Source organism: Schistocerca americana, chromosome 4 (genome assembly GCF_021461395.2).
Source record: "Schistocerca americana isolate TAMUIC-IGC-003095 chromosome 4, iqSchAmer2.1, whole genome shotgun sequence".
NCBI lineage: Eukaryota > Metazoa > Arthropoda > Insecta > Orthoptera > Acrididae > Schistocerca > Schistocerca americana.
Genome location: NC_060122.1, coordinates 371,415,312 through 371,443,210, shown reverse-complemented (window position 1 = coordinate 371,443,210; position 27,899 = coordinate 371,415,312). Strand labels below are relative to the sequence as shown.

The following is a 27,899-nucleotide window of genomic DNA, read 5'->3' as shown; positions in this document are numbered from 1 at the left end:
GATGTAATAAACTTAGAAAATCTTGCAAGTTCATAATGAAGTCTTATTTATTACAACATACTTATCTGGATGATGGACACAGATATCGGATGCAAATTCTTCAGCAAGGAAAGTAACCGTGACTTTAAATCTGCATTGTAAGACATTCTATGTAAGATATTCTATGCAATTCTTCCAAAAATTTTTCATTTACGAGGTATGATCAAAAAATTCCAGAAGATTTGTAATTTCGAGCCAATGATGTGTTGGAGCGTCATGTGGGTAGCATCCCTGCACAAGCCTGTGTAAAATGAGTAACTGCTTGAAGTTTCATTGTTGTATGTCTGTTAGTTTTTGTCCAGGGCTGTATTGTGTAGAATGTTGTGCGACACAGTTTGTGAATTTCGAGATGGCAGAGTTAGAGGAGCAACATGTCTGCAAAAAAACCTTTAAATAGACACACCAAATGATGCAAGAAACCTGCTGTGATGAGTGCTCAAGCCACACTTGGTGTTATGAACAGTTCACACAGTTTTAAAATGGCTGGATGGAAGTTAAAGATGACCCTCGTTCAAGATACCCTTCAACATCTACCGACAACACTCATATCAGGAATTTCAACGAAACTGTGCATGCCAATCAAAGACTAACTGTCTGAGAGATTGCAGAAGAATGTAACATTTCAGCTGGGTCATGTCATGAAATCCTGATACAGTATCTCGGAATGCATCGTGTTGCTGCCAAGTTTGTCCCATGGCTCACGAGTCAAGACCAGAAAGACCTTTGCCTTGCAATCTGTAAAGTGCTTTTGGATCGCGCAAATGAGAATGAGATGTTTCTTAACAGAATCATAACTGGTGGTGAGATGTGGTTCCACGGTTATGATGTTGAGACCAAGGTTCAGTCTTCACAATGAGTCAGGAAAGTTTCTCCAAGATCAAAAACGGCTCGTCAGATCAGGTCAAATGTCAAAGCCATACTGACAGTTTTCTTTGACTTTGAAGGCTTAGTTCATCATCAATTCGTGCCACAGGAACACACTACTAATTGATGATACTATCTGGACATGTTGCTACACCTGCACGAATAGGTGAAAAGCAAACAGCCTGCAATGTGGCAAGACAATTCATGGCTCTTAGATCACAATAATGCACCCGCACATTCATCCTAGTTGGTGCATGACTATTGCACAAAAAATGAATTCACTGTGCTTCCTCATCCTCCGTATCCTCCAGAACTGGCCCCTGCAGACTTTTTTATTTACAAAGTTGAAAAACCTGTTGAAAGGTTGAAGACTTGCAACAATATACGAGATAAAAGAAAATGTGCAGATGGCACTTAGCACGATCCAGAAAGCAACACACAAAGACTGCTTGCGGAAGTGGAAACAGCATTGGGAGCAGTGTATCAATAGTGAAGGAGAGTATTTCAAAGGAGATCATGCACAAGGTAAGTGTAGAAAAATTTTGTGGACAAAATTCCAGAATTTTTTTAACATACCTCATATTTGTTTTCTTATAGAGGAGCAAGATGGTGGTGACATTTTGCTTCCTATGGTGAAATACATTTATTGGCCAGCTAATCAGCCACCCAATTAACATGAAATCCAACATGGCATGTTATCCGTTAACCCTCTGATGACTCTGGACATGTTAAACTGCTGCTCCTGTTCCGATTTGCTTTAGTTGTGTTTAGGCACATTACCTCGCCAATCCCTTTGTGCTCTGGACATAATTACATGCAGAGCCAAATTTGCTCCTGAAGAGCCTACCAGCTGTTCAACTTTAGGACAGTTCAATCAGATTCCCTGTTTGCATTTTGGGAGGGTATAGAATTAAATTCAGGAATTTTCTCATAAGCATTAAAGGTGTGAAAATTTCTGTACCCTCTTCATCTATAAATGAGCATGTTCTCTATTCTCATCATAATTTTAACAATAATTAAATGGGACACAGATGATTTTATAGATGTTCAGATATTTTTTGTATTTTTATTATTTGATTGAAGGACTCCTTCGGTGGGGTTTGGCATATGGAATTCGACAGCAGAAATCTATACATCACTGCAGATGCTGCATGGAGCTACTAACATCATATGGAGTGGCAAGTAAGACCTCAAAGTGAAGTACTCCACTCCACTACTATGTATTACCGTGGCTGTGCAGGGTAACAATGTTAATGGAAAAAAAAGTGTAAAGCTATTAGTATGAGCCTAGTCACTACCCAGACAGGATGTTTGCACTCACATTTCTGTGGTAAAAGTTCTTCAATATTCGGAAACAGACGAATTATTTCACTCACTTTTTATTGGAAAGTTTGACAGAACAGCTGCAGCAACCAGTGAAACAAAATCACAAAAAGGGAAGTAGTACGAATTTGATGGATACTATATGGCTGATAGTTTCGAAACTTCAGAAAGGAGAAGTGGCATACTGAAAATAAAATAATAATCATTTTAGTTTCTATCTGAGGCTCAGAATCACCTTTCATATCACAAAAATGGTGAAGAAAATTGAAGCTGTAACAAGCAGAATAATTCAGACTACAATGTTATGCATGGAAGCACTATTGTACAGTGTTTGAAGTTGAGCAACTCTACAATATATAAAGAACTGAAGACTCATGACCATTTTGAATTTTATTATAAAAGTGAATATTGGACAAATAGTTTGCTTACAAAAGTGAGTTGGTGGGTTATTTAACAGGATATTGGAATTCTGTCATTCACTGACATCTTAGTGGAAGCCAAACTAACACTTAACTGAAGCATCAGTAAGTTAACTAATGTTTCATGTTTTGAACTTCAAACATTCCTAAAATAATTATTATTGCTTTCACACAACGTATAAGTGTGAATTTTTCATAGTGAAAGCAAACAACAAGTAGTAGTCAAAGACATTCAACAGTTAGAGCAAAAATTAATAACCATTGTTTCTCAATATTTATTGGTCAATACTAAATATAAAGAAGATTTTATGGGAAATTAACACAATTTGGAATGGTCTTGACCTATGAAGAATTAAAAGGTGAACGTCAGAGCTACATACAGAAGCTTCATATGGACTACCTGTTTGACAAGTGAGTAGCTCATTTTCTGGGAAGTGACAACAGAGAGTGCAGTTAGTGCGCTATACCTATGTGTAGCACCACTTTGCACCCAACCGTTGGAAACAGTGGGGACAGCCGGAACAGTGGATATCCAGCAACAGTCGAGCTAACACAACTTCCACAAGCAAGCAGTGTGCATGGTCTACGTGAAATCTAATTGGGGTTCGCCTCATCAAAATCCAGTGAGTTCGGTTTCAAAAGTGTGAAGTGTTTTATTAATTTGCCGTTCAATTCATGGTGAGCACGTTAGGAGAATTACAATTTATACAGAGTTTGCTAAATGAATTTAATTGGTTTATGTGCAATTTAGATAAAAGATGTATGTACTGTTAGTACCTTCTTAACTACTGTCAATGCCATTTCCGCAACTCTTTCTAATTGTGACTTGTGAGTAGATTGGCGATTGTGGCTCTCATTAAGGGAAATGAAGCATTCAAAACAATTATGCATTTGTTTTCACACCTAACAACAGATACAGACATTGATTTTCTCGATAGACAACAGATGATCTAAAGTGGTCAAAAGATTTTCTCAAATAGTTGGAACATAGATGATAAACTGCTTGATTTGAGTTCTCAAGAAAATGTGATGATGGACAGATTAGAAAACATGGTGGCAACAGGATTAAAACATGGGCAAGATTTAGTTGATTGTCTCAGCTTGGTGATAGAATGGTTAGAAAGCAAAGTTGAGCATTTACATACAATTAAATCAGGACAGGACATTCTAGGGAACACAGTGCAATTAGAAAAAAAATTAAGAGCAACAGGGGGTAATTCAGACCTAGTCATGACTGACTGACTGATTGCAACAGAGATTTGGTAGAGGATAAACTACATTTCTGTTAACTATTGCACTGCATATGACAAAACATTATTACTGTATGAATACTTCTGGAAGAGTAAACAAAATACTGAGAACCTGGAGCAACTTCAAAAAGTGAAAGTAGTTACTTCACATTTTACATACTATTTTAGATCCAATAATACCAGAAGGCCTTTGAGATCTTGTGGCTGTGGACACACTGTGTCCACTGTCTCATGCCCAGCGAGGAATGGCATGTTTTCACGATAGTTGAAAACTGGTTTACATTCATGGAACTATGTGCCTGTCAAAAAGGGGAAGAGAAAATTAAATTAAGCTTCACAGGTCGACAGGGTATGCGATGTTACATCAGTGATTATGGTATTGTATCAAATTTACAAAGAACTTTCCAGTATAAGCTCACTTATCAGTATGATGTTGCACCACCTGTGTTCTGGATGTATATACTGATTCAGTTGTGTCATAAAGCTGTTGTATTTTCTCCTGAGGCAAGCTGACCCACAACTGTTGTAACTCTTTCTTAGTATCCTGGATACTGGCACTGAGAGGGGCTTGATGAGTCAGCTAGTCTCATGTATGTTCTATGAGATACTGATCTTAGAGGATTGCTCGCCACACAGACAGCTCATAGGTACACATGCCATATGTGTACAAGCATTATCATGTTGAAAAATGGTGCCACAATACTGCCCCAAGAGAAGTAACACACAATGATGGATCACGTCTGAGAGACACCATTATACCATCATAGTTTCTTCAATCACTACCAACTGCTCCCTGAAGTCATTCCCTATGCTTCTCCTTACCATGACAAAAGCAATAACACTACCCTGCCTCTTCAAAACACTGGAAGAATGGGACCTCTTCCCCGGTCACCACCACACTCGCCGATATTTGTTATCCAGGTTAGAGCAGAATCGTGATTCTCTTGCGATACTATGTTATATCACTCATCAGTAGTTTATACTTTCCGGCCAGGACACCACTTCAAACACAGTCATTTGTGTTACGTTAATGGCAGCCTAAGAATGGGACAGTAACTGCACAGTCCTCCTCCTCCTTGTCAGTCTCTGACCAATAGTGCAGGATGAGACAGAATGTTGTAGGGAGTTCTCGGAGGGCAAGTGTGAATGTGATAGGGCTGCACTGTGTTTGGTGCACAACATGATGACCCTCACTTGTGGTGTTCTTATGTGTAAACTGTAAACTTGTCAATAATTATGCTTTCCCTAATGCTCCTTCGCAGTCCAATACTGGGCCGCTCTCACATTCAAATGTCCGACAAATCTGGGTATTGCACACTTCGATTATCCAGCTACATGGACAGCACAAAGAGATTCTTTTGAAAGTCCATTAGGTACTGAAAATGCTGTCTCAGTCAAGTATGCAGCAGCTCCATCTCCTTCACAGTGATCACTTGGCATCTGACACTGTTCACACCCCTTATGTACCTTGACGAGCCTGGTAACAAAACTGCACACAAGAAACACTAAAGCACTGTGTTGGCCATTCTACGTGTCACAGAAAATTACAACTCTAGTCACTGAGATATCCACTGATGGTATACATGTTTATGAAGTTACACTGAAATGTCTTCTGGGTGCATCACATTTTTGACAGGTAGTGTATATTCTTTCAAAAAGTGCTATGCAAATATTGTAATAGACAAATTGAAGGATCAATATCTTAAGATTACAGGGAAATCCAGTAAGTGAACTTGGATGACTGCAGACTCTATTGCCTAATTAAGCATTCCTAGTGAGTAGAAATGATTCAGAAATTTGAGAGGTGGCTGAATGATTTGCCCAATTCAGTTACAAAACTCATGCCTACAAAGGTAGTAGCATGGCAGCCTGAGGGACTACCACTTCTAAAATGAGTACACTGGCCTTTGGATGAAGCTGATACAGAAAACAAATATTAAGAAATATTTACTAAGGAGGGGGAGGGGGGGGGGGGGGGGAGAGAGAGAGAGAGAGAGAGAGAGAGAGAGAGAGAGAGAGAGAGAGAGAAGATGGGAGCATGGGACCATGTACAATGCAGATTGGGAAACTTAGTTCCTGTTAAAAGTCATAGATTACTTTTAACGGAGAAAGTAACTGAAAAATTCTATCCATTATATGAAGCACCCTTTGTAGTTATCAGTATGCCAAACCCCAATGCAAAGATGCTGGCTAATTCCACCACTGGAAATATCAAGGAAATCTTTAGCACACAAGATGTACAATTGTTTAGAAGTCAGTAGACAAAAGTATAAAGACAAGAGAAACAACCTCAAAATTCTGGCCACTGAAGTATCTTGAGTCTCAAACCATGGTTGGGTACTTGGGGAGAATAATACAGAGTTGTATCATCATTTAACATTGTGGCCTTGGAACCACCTTTAATGGGCAAGGACCAATAGTGGTATATATTGGTGTAGTGTAAAGGAATAGAGACTCTTGGAGAGACTGCATATAATTACCATAGTCTTAGTACTTTATTCCCTCTTTGTGGGGAAGTATCTTTTTCATTGTTGCAGGGAAGCACCAATTCGCTTGTTGGAATTTAGTTCATGCAGAAGAATTACTAGAAATGTAACGTTAGTACTAGAAATGCTGCAGGTGAACATTCTCTGGGAGTCTTCTCCTATGAGAGCTATGCTCTAAATTAATGACTGTGTCAGTGCCCTCATGTTTTCAGATTAAGGTGACTTGTGCACGATTTTCTTCATTCTTGCAGAGGGATTTTGTTGGCTTGATTTACTAAATGTTGACAGCTGGTAAGAGTTCGTATTGTTTTCTATGTGGTAACATTAATATGGTACAGATTTTGTACCATGGGCATTTGTATGGTTTGGAATTTTCTGAATAATAATATGATTTGGTTTGTATACCTTTCTATGTGTGGTTAGCTTAATTATACAATGGAAAATCCAGGATCGAATGCAACAATACTTTGAGAAAGTTGCCACTCACCATATAGCGGAGATGCTGAGTTGCATATAAGCACAAAAGTCCACTTTCTAGTCTGGTTCAGATGCCGAACGGAATAATAATCAAGTGGAATGAAAGTAGTCCTTAAAACTGTTATTTGCATGTAGATGACATCCCATATATATTCAGATATTTGTTTTGTATTTTTACTATTTATTTGAGGTACTCCTTGGATGGCGTGCGGCTGTTAGAACTCGACAGTGGACATCCCTACGTCACAGCAGGTCCTGTTGGAGCCACTAGTGCCGTATGTAGTCCCAAGGAAGGTCTCAAAGTATTCCATTATGATTTACCTCCGTGGACATGCAAGATGATAATGTTCACAAAGGAAAGGATAAAAATTTATGTAAGGCAGTTAGTATGAGCTTAGCTACCCTCCAAGCAAGATGTTTGTACACGTGTGTGTAATAAAAGTACACTGACATTGAGAAACAAAAAAACTGTTTTACTTGATGAAAGTTAGCAAAATATGTAAGCAGTAAATCACTATTGCTGTGGATTTCACTACTGGAAATGGTGAAAACCCAAGTTGCATCAATTAGAAAAATACAAAAAAGGAGAAGATTTTCGACTTTGATGGATAGTAATGTGGCTGCTGGTTTTGAAATTTTGGAAAAGTTACATATTGAAAATCACCTACTCATCATCTTAGTTTCGACTCTGAAGCTCAGTTTGATGCTCTGACCTAGTGGTGCTGTTTTGATCTTCATTTTTGGTTACTGGTTGTTGACCAAGATTCTCTTCTGTAAAGTAAAACACATGCCACTGTGGCTGGATATAGGAAGAAATCATAGACTTTGGGAGACTCTAAATAGATATGATTGTGAGAATGAAGTCACTGACAGCACTAATAGTCGTGACTCTTTGGAAGAATCTCAGAGTAAAAGTTCTGACCTAGAGCATCTGTTTTTCAGCACTTTCTGTAGGCACTTGCCAAACCAGCTTCAGGATGCAAGTTGAGATTGGGGCATTTTTCCTGATAACTATAACAAAAAATCTGATTAAAGCTGTATCAGAGGAAACCAATAGAATTTATGTATACTCCAAGGCAAATACACCTACATCAGTGTATTCTCAAATGTCAAGATGGAAAAGAATGATATCCTAGGAACTGTGTTCCTTCATTACTATTTGTGTCTGCCCACGGCTAAGTTAAAATGTTGAAAATTAGTGACTACTGATCTAGAGGCATGCTCCTGAACACTTCAGTTCTGTGCAAAATTATATCCACACACCATTTTTGGTCAATTATGAAAATGCTTCAGTTTAGTGACAGCTCTAGCAGTAACTAAGGAAACTGGTTATCCAAAACTACGAAAACTCTACAAAATTCATACAGCATTCCAGAGTGCATTTCAACAACATGGAAAGTTCTGCACTGATGAAAGCCCATTGTTGTTAAATGGGAAATTATCTTTCAAAACAGCATATTCTGTTCCAATAAAGTAGGTCTGGCATAAAAAAAACTTTGTGCTATGCAACTGTAGGACTGATTAGGACAAACAATGAAAATTGGCTTCATCAATTTGGGAAAAACTGGTAACATAGATGCAACAATCAATAAACCACATTTAGAATGGGGTCACACTATCCTGGCAACTGGTATTCAAGCCAAGACTGTTCCTCTGGCTTCTTAAGCATGGATATTATGCTGTGGCACTGTTCATAAGAACAGGCACAACATGCCAAAATGTATAGCACAAATTGAAACAAGGAGAAATCCAGTTTATGTTCACTGATACTATGTTAGCTACGAACAAGACACACACACACACACACACACACACACAAATATTTTCTGTCATCTTAGTTTCTCTTTCTGTTTGTGCAAGTAGTTTCACTTTGAATTCACCTTCTCCTTTTTACCATAATCTACCATACAATTTTATCCTCCCTATATATACTCAATAATACGTAACCGACTTCCAAACCGTAACCAAAAAATTTTTTTCCCGCTTTCAACACTACCGCTGCCATAAAATCCACCTTTCCCAGTTCACAAACAGTTCCTTTCACCTATTAAACAACCATTTCGGGTAGTTTAACAACTTTTGCTTTATTTCCATTTCCGTTTTTCCCACATCACTAATCATTTTTAGCTGCTTCCCACAGGTTTTAGCGTAATTATTTCTTCGTCAGACAATTGTTAGCCTCATTTTCATAATCTCCCACCACAAAAGCACTCCTTTTAATACATTTACACACAGTTTTTTCGAAATTTTCCCAAATTTCTCCACCCTTTAACATGTTTTGGCGGCAACACAACCACCTAACCTTTGTGCACATCGTTATTTACCAACCCAAGTTCACCACAGAATCAACACAGCTCAGCTTTAACCAACACTTTTTTGACTTTTTTCACACAAGATCTCCACTTGCTTTCTAGTTCACCTTTATCTCTCCCCATATATTTTTATTTTCATTTTCATTTCAGCCTCATGTTACACTTTCCACCTTCTAATACCATGTCACCCTCACAACATCCCCACAACGACCCCATTAAGTTTTATTTATATTCCCTCCGCAAACATGCCTTCGCCCTAGCCAGATTACGCTCCCATATTTTATTTACTCAGGCTTGTCTGACATTTGGCATTACCCCCAAAGGCCTCACACTTCAAGTTCCCATGTCTGGCTGTAACCCTTCTTTCCATCAGTCCCTATACCAGTTCCAAACTGAACAATCCATAGCCCTCACCCGCCTAATCCTTCACCTAAACATCAACTCAGCCAATGAACACACCCATCAACTATTATCCTTAATAAAAGTCCTCAATCTTTCCTCTCCCACATCCCAACCGGCTATTCAGAGCATCCTCCTACAGGCCAACCGCAAATTAGAACAGCATGCCATCCTACACCTCAAAAAATATCCAATCTCCTGGTTTCCCACCTCCAGAAAGGCAACTCACTCACCCTCCACAACCTTTCCAGCAAACCTCAACCTCCTCTCATTGCACACAGACCCAATCTCTCCCATCTACTCAATCTCCCACTTCAAGCTCCACTCCCCCCAAAACCTCAAAATTCTAATCAACACAATCTGGAACCACAACACCCTAATTCAGTAGTTAACCTTTCCTCCAAACCTCTCTCCTAATCCGAAACCTCTGTCCTATCCAAAGGCCTCACCTTCAGCCCTACTCTCAGATTCAACCAAACAGCCCTCGTCAAAGATTTACTGTCCTACACTCGTACTCTCTGCTGGAAATATCACTTTGGCATGAAGAAAAATAATCCTAATCCTACTCCCAATGATCCAACTCCCCAAGACACTATCCAAATTGAACCCTGCCTGGAACAGTTCCGTCCTCCATCACAGCGGGACCCACCTCCTCTTCCTCAAAATCACCCTCTCCAAACCTTCCAGGAATTTCTCACTTCCAGCCTTGCCTCTCAATCTTTCTTGAAAAACCTTAATACTACTCCCAACATTACCACAGCTGAAGCCCAGGCTATCCGTGATCTGAAAGCTGACCGATCCATCGTCATTCTTCCGGCTGACAAGGGTTCCAAGACCGTGGTACTTGATCATCTGGAGTATGTGGCTGAGGGACTGTGTCAGCTTTCAGACAACACTACATACAAAGTTTGCCAAGGTAATCCCATTTCTGATGTCCAGGCGGAGCTTCAAGGAATCCTCAGAACCTTAGGCCCCCTACAAAACCTTTCACCTGACTCCTTCAACCTCCTGACCCCACCGACACCCCGCACCCCTACCTTCTACTTTCTTCCTAAAATTCACAAACCCAAACATCCCGGTCGCCCCATTGTAGCTGGTTACCAAGCCCCCATAGAACGTATCTCTGCCTACGTAGATCAACACCTTCAACCCATTACATGCAGTCTCCCATCCCTCATCAATGATAACAACCACTTTCTCGAATGCCTGGAATCCTTACCCAATCTGTTACACCCGGAAACCATCCTTGTAACCATTGATGCCACTTCCCTATACACAAATATCCCGCACGTCCAGGCCTCGCTGCTTTGGAGCACTTCCTTTCACGCCAATCACCTGACACCCTCCCAAAAACCTCTTTCCTCATCACCTTAGCCAGCTTCATACTAACTCACAACTTCTTCTCTTTTGAAGGCCAGACATACCAACAATTAAAGGGAACAGCCATACGTACCAGGATGGCCCCCTCATACGCCAACCTATTTATGGGTCACTTAGAGGAAGCCTTCTTGGTTACCCAGGCCTGCCAACCAAAAGTTTGGTACAGATTTATTGATGACTGGACTCACAGTGAAGAAGAACTCCAGAATTTCCTCTCCAACGTCAACTCCTTTGGTTCCATCAGATTCACCTGGTCCTACTCCACATCCCATGCCACTTTCCTCGACGTTGACCTCCATCTGTCCAATGGCCAGCTTCACACATCCGTTCACATCAAACCCACCAACAAGCAACAGTACCTCCAGTATGACAGCTGCCACCCATTCCATATCAAACGGTACCTTCCCTACAGCCTAGGTCTTCATGGCAAATGAATCTGCTCTAACCGCGAATCCCTGAACCATTACACCAACAACCTGAAAACAGCTTTCGCATTCCGCAATTACCCTCCCGACCTGGTACAGAAGCAAATAACCTGAGCCACTTCCTCATCCCCTCAAACCCAGAACCTCCCACAGAAGAACCCCAAAAGTGCCCCACTTGTGACAGGATACTTTCTGGGACTGGATCATACTCTGAATGTGGCTCTCCAGCAGGGATAAGACTTCCTCAGGTCCTGCCCTGAAATGAGATCCATCCTTCATGAAATCCTCCCCACTCCACCAAGAGTGTCTTTCCGCCGTCCACCTAACCTTCGTAACCTCTTAGTTCATCCCTATGAAATCCCCAAACCACCTTCCCTACCCTCGTAACCGTCCCCAGTGTAAGACCTGTCCCATGCACCCTCCCACCACCACCTACTCCAGTCCTGTAACCCAGAAGGTGTACACGATCAAAGGCAGAGCCACGTGTGAAAGCACCCATGTGATTTACCAACTGACATGCCTACACTGTGAAGCTTTCTATGTGGGAATGACCAGCAACAAACTGTCCATTTGCATGAACGGACACAGGCAGACAGTGTTTGTTGGTAATGAGGATCACCCTGTGGCTAAACATGCCTTGGTGCATGGCCAGCCCATCTTGGCACAGTGTTACACCATCCGGGTTATCTGGATACTTCCCACTGACACCAACCTATGAGAACTCCGGATATGGGAACTTGGCCTTCAATATATCCTCTCTTCCCGTTACCCACCTGGCCTCAACCTCTGCTAATTTCAAGTTGCCGCAGCTCATACCTCACCTGTCATTCAACAACATCTTTGCCTCTGTACTTCCGCCCCGACTGACATCTCTGCCCAACCTCTTTGCATTTACACATGTCTGCCTGTGTCTGTATATGTGCGGATGGGTGTGTGTGTGTGTGTGTGTGTGTGTGTGTGTGTGTGTGTGCGTGTGTGTGTGTGCGCGCGTGCGTGCGCAAGTATATACCTGTCCCTTTTTCCCCCCAAGGTAAGTCTTTCCACTCCCGGGATTGGAATGACTCCTTACCCTCTCCCTTAAAACCCACATCCTTTCGTCTTACCCTTTCCTTCCCTCTTTCCTGATGAAGCAACCGTGGGTTGCGAAAGCTCGAAATTTGTGTGTGTGTTTGTGTTTGTTATTGTCTCTATCAATGTACCAACGCTTTCGTTTGGTAAGTTACAGAATCTTTGTTTATGTCTGTGTGTGTGTGTGTGTGTGTGTGTGTGTGTGTGTGTGGGCGCGCTGACTGCCTGTAATGCTACAGAAATGTTTGAGACAGAAAATATTGACTGAGAGCCTTGTGAAAGAATCAACAAACTGCTGTGAGTCACAGATTACAACTTGAGTATGGGATTATGAAAGCAGTTGACCACATTGACACGCTACTGAGTTCTGTCAAACCAGTATGGAATACTGTATGAAATTCACTCGCCATAAGGTGGAGATTTTGAGTCACAGACAAGCATAAGAAGAAGACTTTTAAGCAAGTACACTTTCAACCAAAGTCCTTTGAATTAGACAAAACACGCACACGCGCGCGCGCGCCCACACACACACACACACACACACACGGACACACACACACGGACACGGACACGGACTTATGCAATTCACAGTGACTACTGTCTCTGGCTGCCAAGTCCGAACTCCACTTTTGGCTGAAAGCTTATTTGCTTCAGTCTTTTGTTGTGTCTGTGTGTGACTCAACATCTCCACTATATGGCTTAGAACGTTCTTTTCCCACATAATGTGCATTTGAATTTTAAACAGCATGCTCTTCATGAAACAGTAACAAGACAAAAAAAATGTCAATTTCAGATTTTCATCTATCTTTGATAAGAGAACATGCAGCAGAAAAGAGGAAAGTTAGCAGAGGAAGTAGCTCTGATGATGAGAATCCTCTATCATTTACTGGGATGCATTTTCCAAATGTTCTTAAAGAGTGAACACTTGAAGGTACCCAATGAGAAGAAGCATAGTTTGCTTTAAAAAAAAAAAAAAAAAAAAAGTGTACTGAGAAGCCATGTACAAATGCAAAACACACAATATATCAATGTGTACTGTGCCAAAAATCGGGGATTATGGGAAAACGAGAAAAAAATTAACTGTCACTGACTGCATATGAATATCTATTGAGCATGTGCAGCTCAAAAATTAAAAAAAACAGTGCACAGTGAGTTACTGAAAAAGAATCGTACACAATAGTCTATTTCTGACGCTCAACAATTATTTGGACACCAATGAAAATTACTTGTCAACACTGATTATTTCACTTAGAAGGAAGCTACAGAAATTTAATCAGGGCCATGAGCTTGAACTATAATGGTAAACTCATAATGAGTTTCCCAGCACACAGTCTTTTGTACAAAACAGTTTACGAAAGAGTTATTAAGCAAGCCCAGATAAACCGAGTTGGTTGGCCATTTTGTATTGCACTGCAGTAACCAGAATATAGTGCAAATCCAAAAGCAGGACTGTCAATGAAGTACAAAGTGTAGCACTGAAATCATATGTATTACAAAAACCAATGTACAGCCAAAACACAATTGAACTCTTGGATGGAGTGTACATGTATTTATAGAAACATAGAACATTGTAAGAGTATATAAATATTGTAAACATTAGAAATTTCAAGAAGCTTCCAGGATTAATAAATACTAAATGACAAATAAATATAGGTGCTCGGGTTTGAACTGGCGGCCCACAGCATACCAGATTCTAACTGCTTCGCCACACTGTATGCAGCACAACTTCCAGTAGTATTCTACCGTGTTTATTTCCTAAGTTACATACTAAAAACTAAAAATTATGCTTTGTTGCACCAAAGAAAGCTCAGTTTTGGACAGTCAACCATTTTCAATTCAAAAGAAATGATTCAAAATTAAAGAAACACAATGATTAGCTACCACACTGGATGATTACACAAGTGCCTTATTAGAACTGCTTGCATAGTGTATTATCATAAGTAGACAACCTACCCGTCCCTGACTAAGTTCTCAGTACGCAGTAGCCCAAGGACCAATTTCTACAAAGTTACCAAACAACTTTCATCAAAATATTCAACGAAGTGGAGTGAAGAAGTTTGTACTGTGATTTACAGTAAAGACTGATGTAACAGAGTAGGATGACAGAGGGCCAGTGGATCTCTTATTCCTATAAACTCCCTAACATGATGATTGGACCTACAAGAACACCTTAAAGTAAGCTGTGCTAGTTTTTATTCTTTCTTTCTTAAGTTAATACTATGAACAATCCTTGAAAAAAGAACAGATACCAAGGACCACATGTAAGAATGAAAACCGAACTACTTTGTTGAATCTGAAGAAGCACATTGCTTTCTTCATAGGCCATAATATCTTACTGAATATTACTAAAAATACGTAATTCTTAACTGAGAAAACAATTTTAGAGTGAGTTTGTGCAGTAAACCAAATGCAGAGAATCTTCAAAGTCAAAAACTAATTCTCCAAATAGCTACAACTAATGTACTGCCCTATATTTGTAGTATCTACATTGAACAGTCTCAGAGCGACAGCAGATAGAATAATCATTACGTGCTCCAGAAAATATTCATCAGAGAGTGAGGCAGAACTAGCAGGTTACTCACTCCCCGATAGCAGACAGAGAATAAGGCATTTAATGAACGTAGCCAGACTGCTGGTGATAATGAAACAGTCAACACAGGAATAGCAAGAACATTCACAGCACTCAGAAGGTTAGAAGATTACTTTTCTCCTTCCTTTGTTAAGGATATTAACTAGATATTAACTGACAGCGACTAACATTTTGTGTGTTGTGTGAAGATACTGCTTGAAGGGCAGATGTTGAGTAACTCTTTCTTTCTGATGCACTGCCTGTATTTGCAGTATCTGCACTGAACAGCCTTTGTCCGAATATGAATATGCAACATCTATGGATTGAACATCAGCGTCCAAGCCACTCTAACATTACAAAGGTTGCGGTAAAAGCAAAATATTTCTCTATACATTCCAACATCTTCAGTCCCCCCCCCCCCCCCCCCCCTTTGTTTTTAAATTACTGAGCCACCTGTATAAATAGCCAAATTTTTGATGGGTATTGGTGGTAAATTATAACATTATGTCTTCTTGTGTTTACCTTAAACTGAGTTTAATGTAAATACTGATGTTTGTAAGGGAAGACAGTGGCAGCATCAAGTTTTATTAATGTTTTTGAACAAACCCTTTGTGTCTTTTCGAGTGTCATGGAAATATTGTATAGTCTGATGAATGACTGTCTGGTGGAAGTCTGATTAACTTCCAATATCCTAAAACAGCTAGCCTTATGGACATCAAAAAATATAGTGTCTCTGTTTACACCAATTTGCAAAACAGAAGATGATGGCATTTCAACTGTTCCACTAGTCATGGACACAGCATGGCTATTGGACAACTTTAATGGAGATCCATCAGCTGGTGTAAGCGGTTCATTTCCAAGTTGCATTAGAGATTTGATATGTTTGCTATTTGACGAGTGTAGTTCCACACAGAGTGAAAAATACCATTTCTCCCTTGTTAATCTCTGCAGGACGCTTAGCCTACTCTTAACACTATTTTCTGTGTTTACTATATGGCTTTTCAGGTTCATTTTTCAGTACCTGCTGCATTCATTCATTCCACATTGTGTTTTAAACATCTCACCCCCAGCTCAACCCATACTCACTATTGTTATTAACCAAAAATACCATTAGGGATTATGTATATTCACACACGTGTAGGAATCCATAGGTACCTAACGAGCTTTTTCCTATGTGTTCGTGTACACACACACACACACACACACACACACACACACACACACACATTTTATTCGTACTGTAAGACACTTGGGAGATGAAAAGTCAAATAATTAAAAGATCAAAATATAGATATAACAATCAAGAACTTCCCAGTAGCAAACAAAATATTTCTGCTACATGTATTACACGTACATGTATTACAAGTAACAGACGACAAAAACTAAAGTTAGTCTTTCAGTGATTAGAAGTATGTGCAACAAATTAACATAATTTAGAGTAAACAGCCTAAAATGAGTACTGAACTTACAATAATCTCCAAATGCTTTCGTTGTAAACACTTCCCTCAACTGGACAATGTTGGAATGTTGCAGTCTTTTCCACATATCAATCATCACCATGCTCTTCGTATTTAACAGTCGAAATCCTGAAATATGAAACAAAATTTTACTTCAAGTATGCATAACTGCGTAACTAAAAGAACAGTGACTTTAAAAACGGGCAGCACTACACTAGAATAACGATGAAGTGAAGAGTATAGTAGTTTTGCTGACATACATCGAATAATTAACATATTCTCACTGGTGCCAATCCACTTTTGTTTCAGCACAGTTATTTATTTTTGGTTTAGGAAACACAGATACATTCTTTATTTTATTAATGTTTACTGATGAATAACTGTTTCACAAAAACTGTGTTTGAAGTACTACCAACTGTTCATCACATTAAACAGCTTTTCAATCTGAATCATATCCTATTTTAATAGCTGGTAGGAGATACTCTACATTAAATAACTAATTCCACTGGTTGGCATCTGTTTCAAAATGCCAAGTGGCTACTACCCCTAATTAACTTATAGTTCTCTCTTTTTGACAACTTACTTGGGGAGTATGTGTGGGGAGGGGGGGGGGCATATATGGGGTGAGGGAGGGTGTACAGTTGTGAGGGAGGGAATATGAGAGTGAGGGAGGGTGTATAGATAGGCTACAGGGATGAGTGAAGATATACAGGCAGAGCATAGGGCGGGGAGGGGTGTACGGGGCAAGGGAGGGTGTGTATTGAGGTGAACCAGGGTGTACGGGTGTATTGGGATGAAGGTGGGACCCATTGGGGCAAAGGTGGCTATATTCACATGAAGATTAATGTTCTGGGGCGAGGAGGAGAGGGTACTGGTGTGAAGGACGCCGTACTGGGGCGAAGGAGAGTGTACTGGGGCGAAGGAGAGTGTGCTTTGGCGAAGGAGAGTGTACTGAGGAGAAGGAGAGTGTACCGAGGAGAAGGAGAGTGTACCGAGGAGAAGGAGAGTGTACCGAGGAGAAGGAGAGTGTACTAGGGTGAATGAGTGTATATTGGGATGATTGAGTGTATTGGGACCAAGAAGGGTGATGAGAGTGGTTGGGGTGTATTGAGGCGATGGAGGACGTACTGGGCAGGAGTTTTTTTGATGGTGGTTGATATGTTTGGTGTTGAGGGAATGTATGTTGAAAAGCGAGGGTATAAGGGTTATATATCCACGACAGGCATCAAGGGATCACCAATTTAGTATTGGAGGGCAGCGTGGAGGGTAAAAATCGTAGAGGGAGACCAAGAGATGAATACACTAAGCAGATTCAGAAGGATGTAGGTTGCAGTAGGTACTGGGAGATGAAAAAGCTTGCACAGGATAGAGTAGCATGGAGAGCTGCATCAAACCAGTCTCAGGACTGAAGACCACAACAACAACATCCACGACAGGAATATAGAGGCAAGAGGTAGGTGTGTGGTGGCGAGTAGTGGTGTTTGGTAGCGAGGAGCGGGGGTGTGGGGGCGGGGTGGCAGTGTTGTGGCGAGGGGCGTTAGTGTGGCGGCAAGTGGTGGTGGTGGTGGTGGTGGTGGTGTGGTGGCGAGTGGTGGTGGTGGTGGTGAAGCGGCGAGTGGCGGTGGTGTGGCGGTGAGTGGCGATGAGTGGCGGTGGTGTGGCGGCGAGTGGTGGTGGTGGTGTGGCAGCGAGTGGCGGTGGTGTGGGTGGGGGCCAGGATGGTGATGCTGGGGCCATGGAGTGGTGGGGTGGGGGCATGGGGTGGGGGCACGAAGGGAACTGGGTGAGGGTGGATGGGTCGAAGTAACAGAAATGAAGTTGAGGGGTATGGCGGTCTGACATGTGGGGGAGGTGGTCGGGGTGGTCGGGAAGCAGTGACAAAGATGGCATGCAAGGGTACGAAGTTGGCACAAAGGGGAGCCACAAAGGTAGCCCGAGGGGGAAGAAGGGGTGAAGGGGTAGTGGTGGGGAGAAAGCCTGGGGGTGGGCACCAGGCCCAGGGTATGAAGCAGTTGGGGTGAGAATGATGGCATGGGTGAGATCGACAGCTGGACAGAGGGTGAGGGTTGAGTGGATAAGGGAGCAACAGAAAGTGATGGGGAGGGGGAGGGGGAATGGTGATGGGGACTGGGAATGGAGGAGGGGGGGTGAGTGGAAAGCTGAGTGTGAGGGGGGCACAGCTGAGGAAGGGCACAGGAAGGCAAATGTGTGGGAGTTTGGGTGGAGGAGTGGCCAGGGCAGATGAAGGCCACCAGGGCAGATGAAGGCCACGGTGCATTGTGACAGGGGACTGGGCAGCATGGCAAGAGGAGATGGGAGAGCATGGTGAAAGCGGATTGGAAAGCATGGTGCGAGGGGACTGGAGGGCATGGTTGAGAGGGGGGATTGGAGAGCTTGGTGGTGGGGGGGGGGGGGCGAGATTGGAGAGCATGGTGGGGGGGATAGTGGAATATGGTGAGGAACGGCACTGAGAGGGGGTGCTGAGGGGACGGCATCAGTTGTTGTAGGTCTGAAGTGATGGGGGCATAGGTGGACGAGTGCAGCAGTGAGCTGGTGTTGGAGGGGCAGATGTTTGGGTGGTTTTGGCAATGGGGCGTTTGGGGGAGCAGTGATGGGGTGTTTAGGGAGTGTGGCAATAGGCCATTTGAGGGGGGAGAGGTCATGGTCAGGTGGGCATGGGGAGTGTGGCAAGCAAGACATTTAATCAAAGTGTTTTGGGTCAGAGGGCATCATTCTCATTGACTTTAAGCAAGTAAAGCATGTGTGCCAGTTTATTACCCAATATATGGACTAGTTTCGTTGTATGAGAGTAAAGCACGAACCTCTCAATACGTGTCCCTGAAAGGTGCTTCATTCTGATTCCAATTTCTAGAATTACGTTGAAATAAAATAGTAGCGAACCTAAGAGCTGTTGCCGTGACTGGCCCTGCTACTGTGTAGTTGTGTGGTTGCATTGTCGTGTGTGTGCGCGTTTGTGGGAGGGGAGGGGCATTCATTAGATTTTGCAATTTGTTGTAGTTCTGCTACAAATATGTCATGTTTGTTTGAGCGAGCAAGAAATTTTGGGTGCTCTAGAGAAAGATTCACTGTTTCTGGATCAGGGGGAGGGACGACTGAGTGGGATCAGTTTGAAGATGACTCATACTCAGGTAAGCGGCAGTCTACTGGGTCTGTTGCTGCAGACACTACTGATGTAATTAAAATTTAGTTCTGTTATGTTTTTCTTCATCTCCTCTTTTATACGGATGAATCTCATAAAGCAGTAGCATCCAACACGAATTTCCAAGTTTTGTTAAGAGAATACGAAACCAACTATTGCAATACAAGCATAAAAGAAACAAACTAGTATTGCTGTGATTACAACATGCCTCTCTGAATATTTCAGACTTTTCTATACAAAAGCCAATTATGTGTGAAACTGCTTAAGAACTCACCATGCAGATTTTTGGAAGACAGTTATAGTTTCCACCATTATTATAAAATTTGTTATCTATCACAGAACTAAAATAAATATGAGAAATAGATTCTGAAGTTGATCCTTTTTTAGTATCTCTTTAAGATAAATCAATCACTAATGTGCCTGCAATTTTTAAATAATGGCATAAATGGCTGGTTTTCTCTGAGAGAGAAAGAAAAAGAGAGAAAGAGAGAGAGAGAGAGAGAGAGAGAGAGAGAGAGAGAGAGAGAGATGTTACTTTTACTTTTATGTGTGTATTAGCAGTACCAAATGTTTCACATACTGAAGTTAAGTACTGGCTGACAATTTTGTTTCATGGTTTATTAGTTCTCTTGATTGAATTTGCATTGATAACAATCTATTTTGTTTTTCAGCTTTACATGCAGACCTTTTCAACCACGTATCTATTCATACACAACATGTAACTTAGTGGTGCAAGTTATAGGCTTCTATCACAGCATTTCAGGTAATGCTAGTGTAGTTCATGTTTCCTGAAGCACAAGTCACACACACTGCTAACTTTCCTATTCTAAGAAAGGTAATTAACGCCCTTTCTTCCTTTCTCTTCACCTTTATACATCCTCACATTTATTTTTCAAAGCTGGTGCCCTGAAATCTTTTCCAGTTATTTTTGCTACTGTTGCTTTTGTAAATTATATAGTCAACACTTTATATATATATAAGATGATGTGACTTACCAAATGAAAGTGCTGGCAGGTCGACAGACGCACAAACATACACACAAAATTCAAGCTTTCGCAACAAACTGTTGCCTCATCAGGAAAGAGGGAAGGAGAGGGAAAGACGAAAGGATGTGGGTTTTAAGGGAGAGGGTAAGGAGTCATTCCAATCCCGGGAGCGGAAAGACTTACCTTAGGGGGAAAAAGGACGGGTATACACTCGCGCACACACACACATATCCATCCACACATATACAGACACAAGCAGACACATATATATATATATATATATATATATAAGAAGGATGACACATCTCTTCAATGTTACAGTACATATTACATTGTGTAAATATTGTCATATATAGAAAGATGAAAAATGGGTACTGGTTTTTTCAAACAAAAGCTCAGTTCACTTTTTGCCCTCAGTATAGTTACTTACAGTGTTTCTAAACACTTTCTAATAAAAAAAGGGGGGGTGGGAAACATAGCTGAGAACAAGTACTGTTGGCGCGACACAAAACATGTTTTAATCAGTTTGTCATTTCAGCATGATGTGTGCATAAAATCTATAATTTTTTTGTAATATTCCACAGAGGAAACAAAATTAATCAATCAAGTGAGTTTCTTCTTGCGTTAAAGAACTTTGGTGTATTACAATGCACAAAAGGAAAGAAAAAGAAAATATGAAGGATAGAGAAATAAAAATTAAATGGGTTTCATGTTTTCAAGTCAGTAGCAGATAAAACAAATGGCTCCTAAGCAAATGCTAAGATAGGTCAAGGTTTACCAATGTTTTTACAAGAAGCCAGAACCAACTGTGTTGAGTATAACTAGGGAAAACATCCAGTTCAAATATCGATAATGGCACTTTATATGGCAGCAGCACACTGCACAAAGATCGTCATTAAAAATAATTTAATACTTACCATGCACTCTTCTCAGACAGTAACGTACACCCGTTTTTGTGTTTGTGGCTTTATATGTTGATATGGGGTAGCCCAATAGCTGAGACTTTCGCAAAGTATTTCCAGTCGCAGATTGCAGAGGACAGAGATCATGGTAGTTGTCTATCTCATTGGGCAGATCTACAAACAAGATAAAATTTTTCTTACACTCCATTGTAAATCAATTAAATATCGCACACACTGTATATGCATTGGCAGATGAAAATGGGTAACAACCACAGAGTAATTTCCTCAAGAGAAATTGTTCTAGTTTTATGGCCAACACTTACATTTTGTTTGTAGCATGTAGTTTTATTTCTCTTAGTGCTTGTCATCAACAGAGACAAGAGTATTTTTTATCGTGGTACACTTCATGTAATATCGTGTTTAATCCCACCATGACATTTTATTTAGTACTTACTCTGAGATTTGCAAGATAAACCAGAGTAACAAAAAAATTTTAACACATATTGTTGTGTTTGTAATTCTCATTTAGGGAGAAATTACAATAAAGAAGAACAGAAGTACAAGTATACTCAACATCAGATAGCCACAAGCATTTTAAGATTCACCCCCTCCTCCGCCCCCTTGACCAGTTGATAATCATGACCCCACCTTTTTTGTGGTATTTCTAAGTTTTTATTCATACTAAATTTTAAAATGTGGTTGTGTGTGTTTTTTTTCATGGTGTCTGCAACTCAACACCACCTCTATGTTGCAAGTAGCATTCTATCCTTTTCATGTTGTTATTATTCCATCCTGGACTTCCCATTGTTTAAATGGAAACTATGAACATATATGAAACTGAATACTGTGCAACATTACGTTTACTTGAGTATACAACACAAATGTATGACAAAGGCAGTTATAAAAGTCTAAAGGTTAAGACAAAATGTTCCAACAATCAAATCTTGAAGATGCCACTGCAACTGTGCATTACATTACAAGGATTAAATATGTTTCTAAGTATTTATCTTCCCCATTCTCCTCACCACCACCTGTCTTTTCCTCAATACCTACTTTTTGTTTCACAAGATGTTGTTAAAGAAAATAAAAATTATCTATTGTGAACCTAAATGAAACTCAGTCTATCATCTTCAATGGAGAGAGATTGAGAGATGGAGAAGTAACTTTATGCATGCCATGGGAAAGTCTGTTGGGCTCCATACTGCTCTTGTGCGTGATAGTCTTGGCAGACAGTATTAAATAACAACCTCAGACTTTCTGCAGATGAAGCAGTTAACTATAAGGAAATACTATCTAAAGAAAACTACAACAATTATCCAGGCAGATCTTGGTAAGATTTCAAAGTGGCACAAACGAGGGAATTTGCTTTTAATGTCCACAAATGTAAGAGTGAGTGCTTTACCAAACACAGAAATGCAGTATCCTATTACTACTACATAAATGAGTTACAACTGGAATCAATGAACTCATAAAATACCTGGGTGTAAGAATATATCATTACATGAAAAAGAATGACCACATGCAGTGAAGCCATAACTAAAGCAGATAGCATACTTTGGATCATTGGTAGGATACTGCGAAAATAAAACTGGTCTCCACGGGAGTTCATCTACAAAACAATTGTGCAAACCTTTCTAAAATATTGCTCAACTGTACGGGAATCACAACACATAGGATGAACTGGAGATACTGGATGTATACAAAGAAGGGGAGCTTGAATAGTCACAGATCGGCTAGACTCATATGCACGAATCACATGGTAAAATAGGGGTACTTGCAGAGTAGGGATGTAAATGTATGTAACTGGATAAATCCAGTACCCATTTATCACATACGAAGTGGAATCCAAAATTTTCGGGATTGGTGCTGCCAGCTGGAGTACTAGATCTTTGCACCGCTAAGTGGTGAAAGCTGAATATCTGATGAGTCGGTGTGCAGAGTGGCATTCAGCTGGGAGGACATGTTGCGTGTCCACAGTGATTTCCATAATACTCTGTGTTTGGCGTGTGGCAATTTTATGATGGATCCGCAACCAGAACAGTGTGTGTGTGTGTGTGTGTGTGTGTGTGTGTGTGTGTAAATCTCGGGAAAAGTGCTACGGAGACCCTTGCAATGATTCAACAAGTGTTTGGGGGACAGAGCATGCGCCGTACGCATGTGTTCGAGTGGCATGCTCGGTTCACAGCCAGCCTTACAGACGTCGAAGACGACGCTCACACTGGGAGGCCCGTTAGCCGCACAATGCCAGATATTGTTACCAAACTTCAACAATTGGTTCGAACCATTCAAGACTTCACGGATGAAGTGGATATTGGTTATGGGACATATCAATGAATGTTGACTGATGAACTGGGCATGCATTGTGTCGCTGAAAAATTTGTGCCCAGGATCTTGACAACATGTAACTTAGTGGTGCAAGTTATAGGCTTCTATCACAGCACTTCAGGTAATGCTAGTGTAGTTCGTGTTTTCTGAAGCACAAGTCACACACCCTGCTAACTTTCCTATTCTAAGAAAGGTAATTAATGCCCTTTCTTGCTTTCTCTTCACTTTTATACATCCGCACATTTATTTTTCAAAGGTGGTGCCCTGAAATCATTTCCAGTTATTTTTGCTACTGTTGCTTTTGTAAATTTTATATATATATATATATATATATAGAAGGAAACACTCCACGTGGGAAAATTTATATATAAAAAACAAAGATGAGGTGTCTTACCGAACGAAAGCACTGGCAGGTCGATAGACACACAAACAAACACAAACATACACACAAAATTCAAGCTTTCGCAACAAACTATTGCCTCATCAGGAAAGAGGGAAGGAGAGGGGAAGACGAAAGGAAGTGGGTTTTAAGGGAGAGGAAAGACTTACCTTGAGGGAAAAAAGGACAGGTATACACTGGCACACACGCACATATCCATCCACACATACAGACACAAGCAGACATATTTAAATATGTCTGCTTGTGTCTGTATGTGTGGATGGATATGTGCGTGTGTGCGAGTGTATACCTGTCCTTTTTTCCCCCTAAGGTAAGTCTTTCCGCTCCCGGGATTGGAATGACTCCTTACCCTCTCCCTTAAAACCCACTTCCTTTCGTCTTCCCCTCTCCTTCCCTCTTTCCTGATGAGGCAACAGTTTGTTGCGAAAGCTTGAATTTTGTGTGTATGTTTGTGTTTGTTTGTGTGTCTATCGACCTGCCAGCGCTTTCGTTCCGTAAGTCACTTCATCTTTGTTTATATATATATATATATATATATATATATATATATATATATATATATAAAACAAAGATGATGTGACTTACCAAACGAAAGCGCTGGCACGTCGATAGACACACAAACAAACACAAACACACACACAAAATTCAAGTTTTCGCAACAAACTGTTGCCTCATCATGAAAGAGGGAAGGAGAGGGAAGGACGAAAGGATGTGGGTTTTAAGGGAGAGGGTAAGGAGTCATTCTAATCCCGGGAGCGGAAAGACTTACCTTAGGGGGAAAAAGGACGGGTGTACACTCGCACACACACACACACACATATCCATCCACACATATACAGACACAAGCAGACATATTTAAAGACAAAGAGTTTGGGCAGAGATGTCAGTCGAGGCAGAAGTGCAGAGGCAAAGATGTTGTTGAATGACAGGTGAGGTATGAGTGGCGGCAACTTGAAATTAGCGGAGATTGAGGCCTGGTGGATAACAGGAAGAGAGGATATATTGAAGAGCAAGTTCCCATTCTTATTTTCTATTTTCTCTTTATTTTCTCTTTCTGTTTTTACCAGTAGTCTCACTTTGTATTCACCTTTCCCTTTTTACCGTAATACAATTTTATCCCGCCTATATATACTCAATAATAAGTAACCCACTTCCAAACCATAACAAAAAAATTTTTATTTTCCGCTTTCAACACTACCGCTGCTATAAAATCCACCGTTTCTAGTGCAATAACAGCTGCTTTCACGTATTAAACAACCATTTCGGCTAGTTCTAATAACTTTCACTTTATTTCCACTTCCGTTTTTCGCACATCACTGATCATTTTTAACCACTCCCCACAGGATTTAACGTCATTATTTCTTCGTCAGACAATTGTTAGCCCCATTTTCGTAATCTTTCACCACAACACCATTCCTTTTAATACATTTACAAGTTTTTTCGAAATTTTCCCGAATTTCTCCGTCCTTTAACGTGTTTTAGCGGCAACACAACCACCTAACCTTCATGCACATCGCTGTCTACCATCCCAAGTTCACAACAGGATCAACTTAACCAACACTTTTTCGCCTTTTTTCATACCAGATCTCCAGTTACTTTCTAGTTCACCCTTATCTCTCCCCATATATTTTTATCTTTCACTTTCATTTCAACCTCATGTTATACTTTCCATCTTCTAATACCATGTCACCTTCACAACACCCCCACAACGACCCCATTAAGTTTTATTTACATTCCCTCCGCAAACATGCCTTCGCCCTAGCCAGATTACGCTCCCATATTTTATTTTCTCAGGCTTGTCTGACATTTGGTATAACCCCCAAAGGCCTCACACTTCAAGTTCCCATCTCTGGCTGCAACCCTTCTTTCCATCAGTCCCTATACCAGTTCCAATCTGAACAATCCATTGCCCTCACCCACCTAATCCTTCACCTACACATCAACTCAGCCAATGAACACACCCGTCAACTCCTATCCTTAATAAAAGTCCTCAATCTTTCCTCTCCCACATCCAAACCGGCTATTCAGAGCATCCTCCTACAAGCCAACCGCAAATTAGAACAGCATGCCATCCTACACCTCAAAAAATATCCAATCTCCTGGTTTCCCACCTCCAGAAAGGCAACTCACTCACCCTCCACAACCTTTCCAGCAAACCTCAACCTCCTCTCATTGCACACAGACCCAATCTCTCCCATCTACTCAATCTCCCACTTCCAGCTCCACTCCCCCCAAAACCTCAAAATTCTAATCAACACAATCTGGAACCACAACACCCTAATTCAGTAGTTAACCTTTCCTCCAAACCTCTCTCCCAATCCGAAACCTCTGTCCTATCCAAAGGCCTCACCTTCAGCCCCACTCCCAGATTCAACCAAACAGCCCTCGTCAAAGATTTACTGTCCTACACTCGTACTCTCTGCTGGAAGTATCACTTTGCCACGAAGAAAAATGATCCTAATCCTACCCAAGACACTATCCAAATTGAACCCCGCCTGGAACAGTTCCGTCCTCCATCACAGCGGGACCCACCTCCTCTTCCTCAAAATCACCCTCTCCAAACCTTCCAGGAATTTCTCACTTCCAGCCTTGCCTCTCAATCCTTCTTAAAAAACCTTAATCCTACTCCCAACATCACCACTGCTGAAGCCCAGGCTATCCGTGATCTGAAGGCTGACCGGTCCATCGTCATTCTTCCGGCGGACAAGGGTTCCACAACCGTGGTACTTGATCGTCGGGAGTATGTGGCTGAGGGACTGCGTCAGCTTTCAGACAACACCACATACAAAGTTTGCCAAGGTAATCCCATTCCTGATGTCCAGGCGGAGCTTCAAGGAATCCTCAGAACCTTAGGCCCCCTACAAAACCGTTCACCTGACTCCATCAACCTCCTGACCCCACCGACACCCCGCACCCCTACCTTCTTCCTAAAATTCACAAACCCAATCATCCCGGCTGCCCCATTGTAGCTGGTTACCAAGCCCCCACAGAACGTATCTCTGCCTACGTAGATCAACACCTTCAACCCATTACGTGCAGTCTCCCATCCTTCATCAAAGACACCAACCACTTTCTTGAACGCCAGGAATCCTTACCCAATCCGTTACCCCCAGAAACCATCCTTGTAACCATTGATGCCACTTCCTTATACACAAATATTCCGCACGTCCAGGGCCTCGCTGCGATGGAGCACTTCCTTTCACGACGATCACCTGCCACCCCACCTAAAACCTCTTTCCTCATTACCTTAGCCAGCTTCATCCTGACTCACAACTTCTTCACTTTTGAAGGCCAGACATACCAACAATTAAAGGGAACAGCCATGGGTACCAGGATGGCCACTTCGTACGCCAACCTATTCATGGGTCGCTTAGAGGAAGCCTTCTTGGTTACCCACGCCTGCCAACCCAAAGTTTGGTACAGATTTATTGATGACATCTTCATGATCTGGACTCACAGTGAAGAAGAACTCCAGAATTTCCTTTCCAACCTCAACTCCTTTGGTTCCATCAGATTCACCTGGTCCTACTCCACATCCCATTCCACTTTCCTCGACGTGGACCTCCATCTGTCCAATGGCCAGCTCCACACATCCGTTCACATCAAACCCACCAACAAGCAACAGCACCTCCATTACGATAGCTGCCACCCATTCCAC

General features: G+C 41.3%; 1 protein-coding gene across 2 annotated transcripts in view; it reads right to left on the bottom strand.

The window, feature by feature from the left end:
- The window catches only part of LOC124612244 (PAN2-PAN3 deadenylation complex subunit PAN3), a 112,688-nt gene that overhangs the window by 48,132 nt on the left and 36,657 nt on the right, over nt 1-27,899 (bottom strand). For both annotated transcript variants that reach the window (XM_047140320.1, XM_047140319.1), the window contains exons 6-7: nt 21,532-21,690; nt 16,481-16,597 (exon numbers count right to left, since the gene is read on the bottom strand). In XM_047140320.1, the coding sequence (XP_046996276.1) occupies nt 16,481-16,597; nt 21,532-21,690 (276 nt within the window). The remainder of the gene's footprint in view (nt 1-16,480; nt 16,598-21,531; nt 21,691-27,899) is intronic.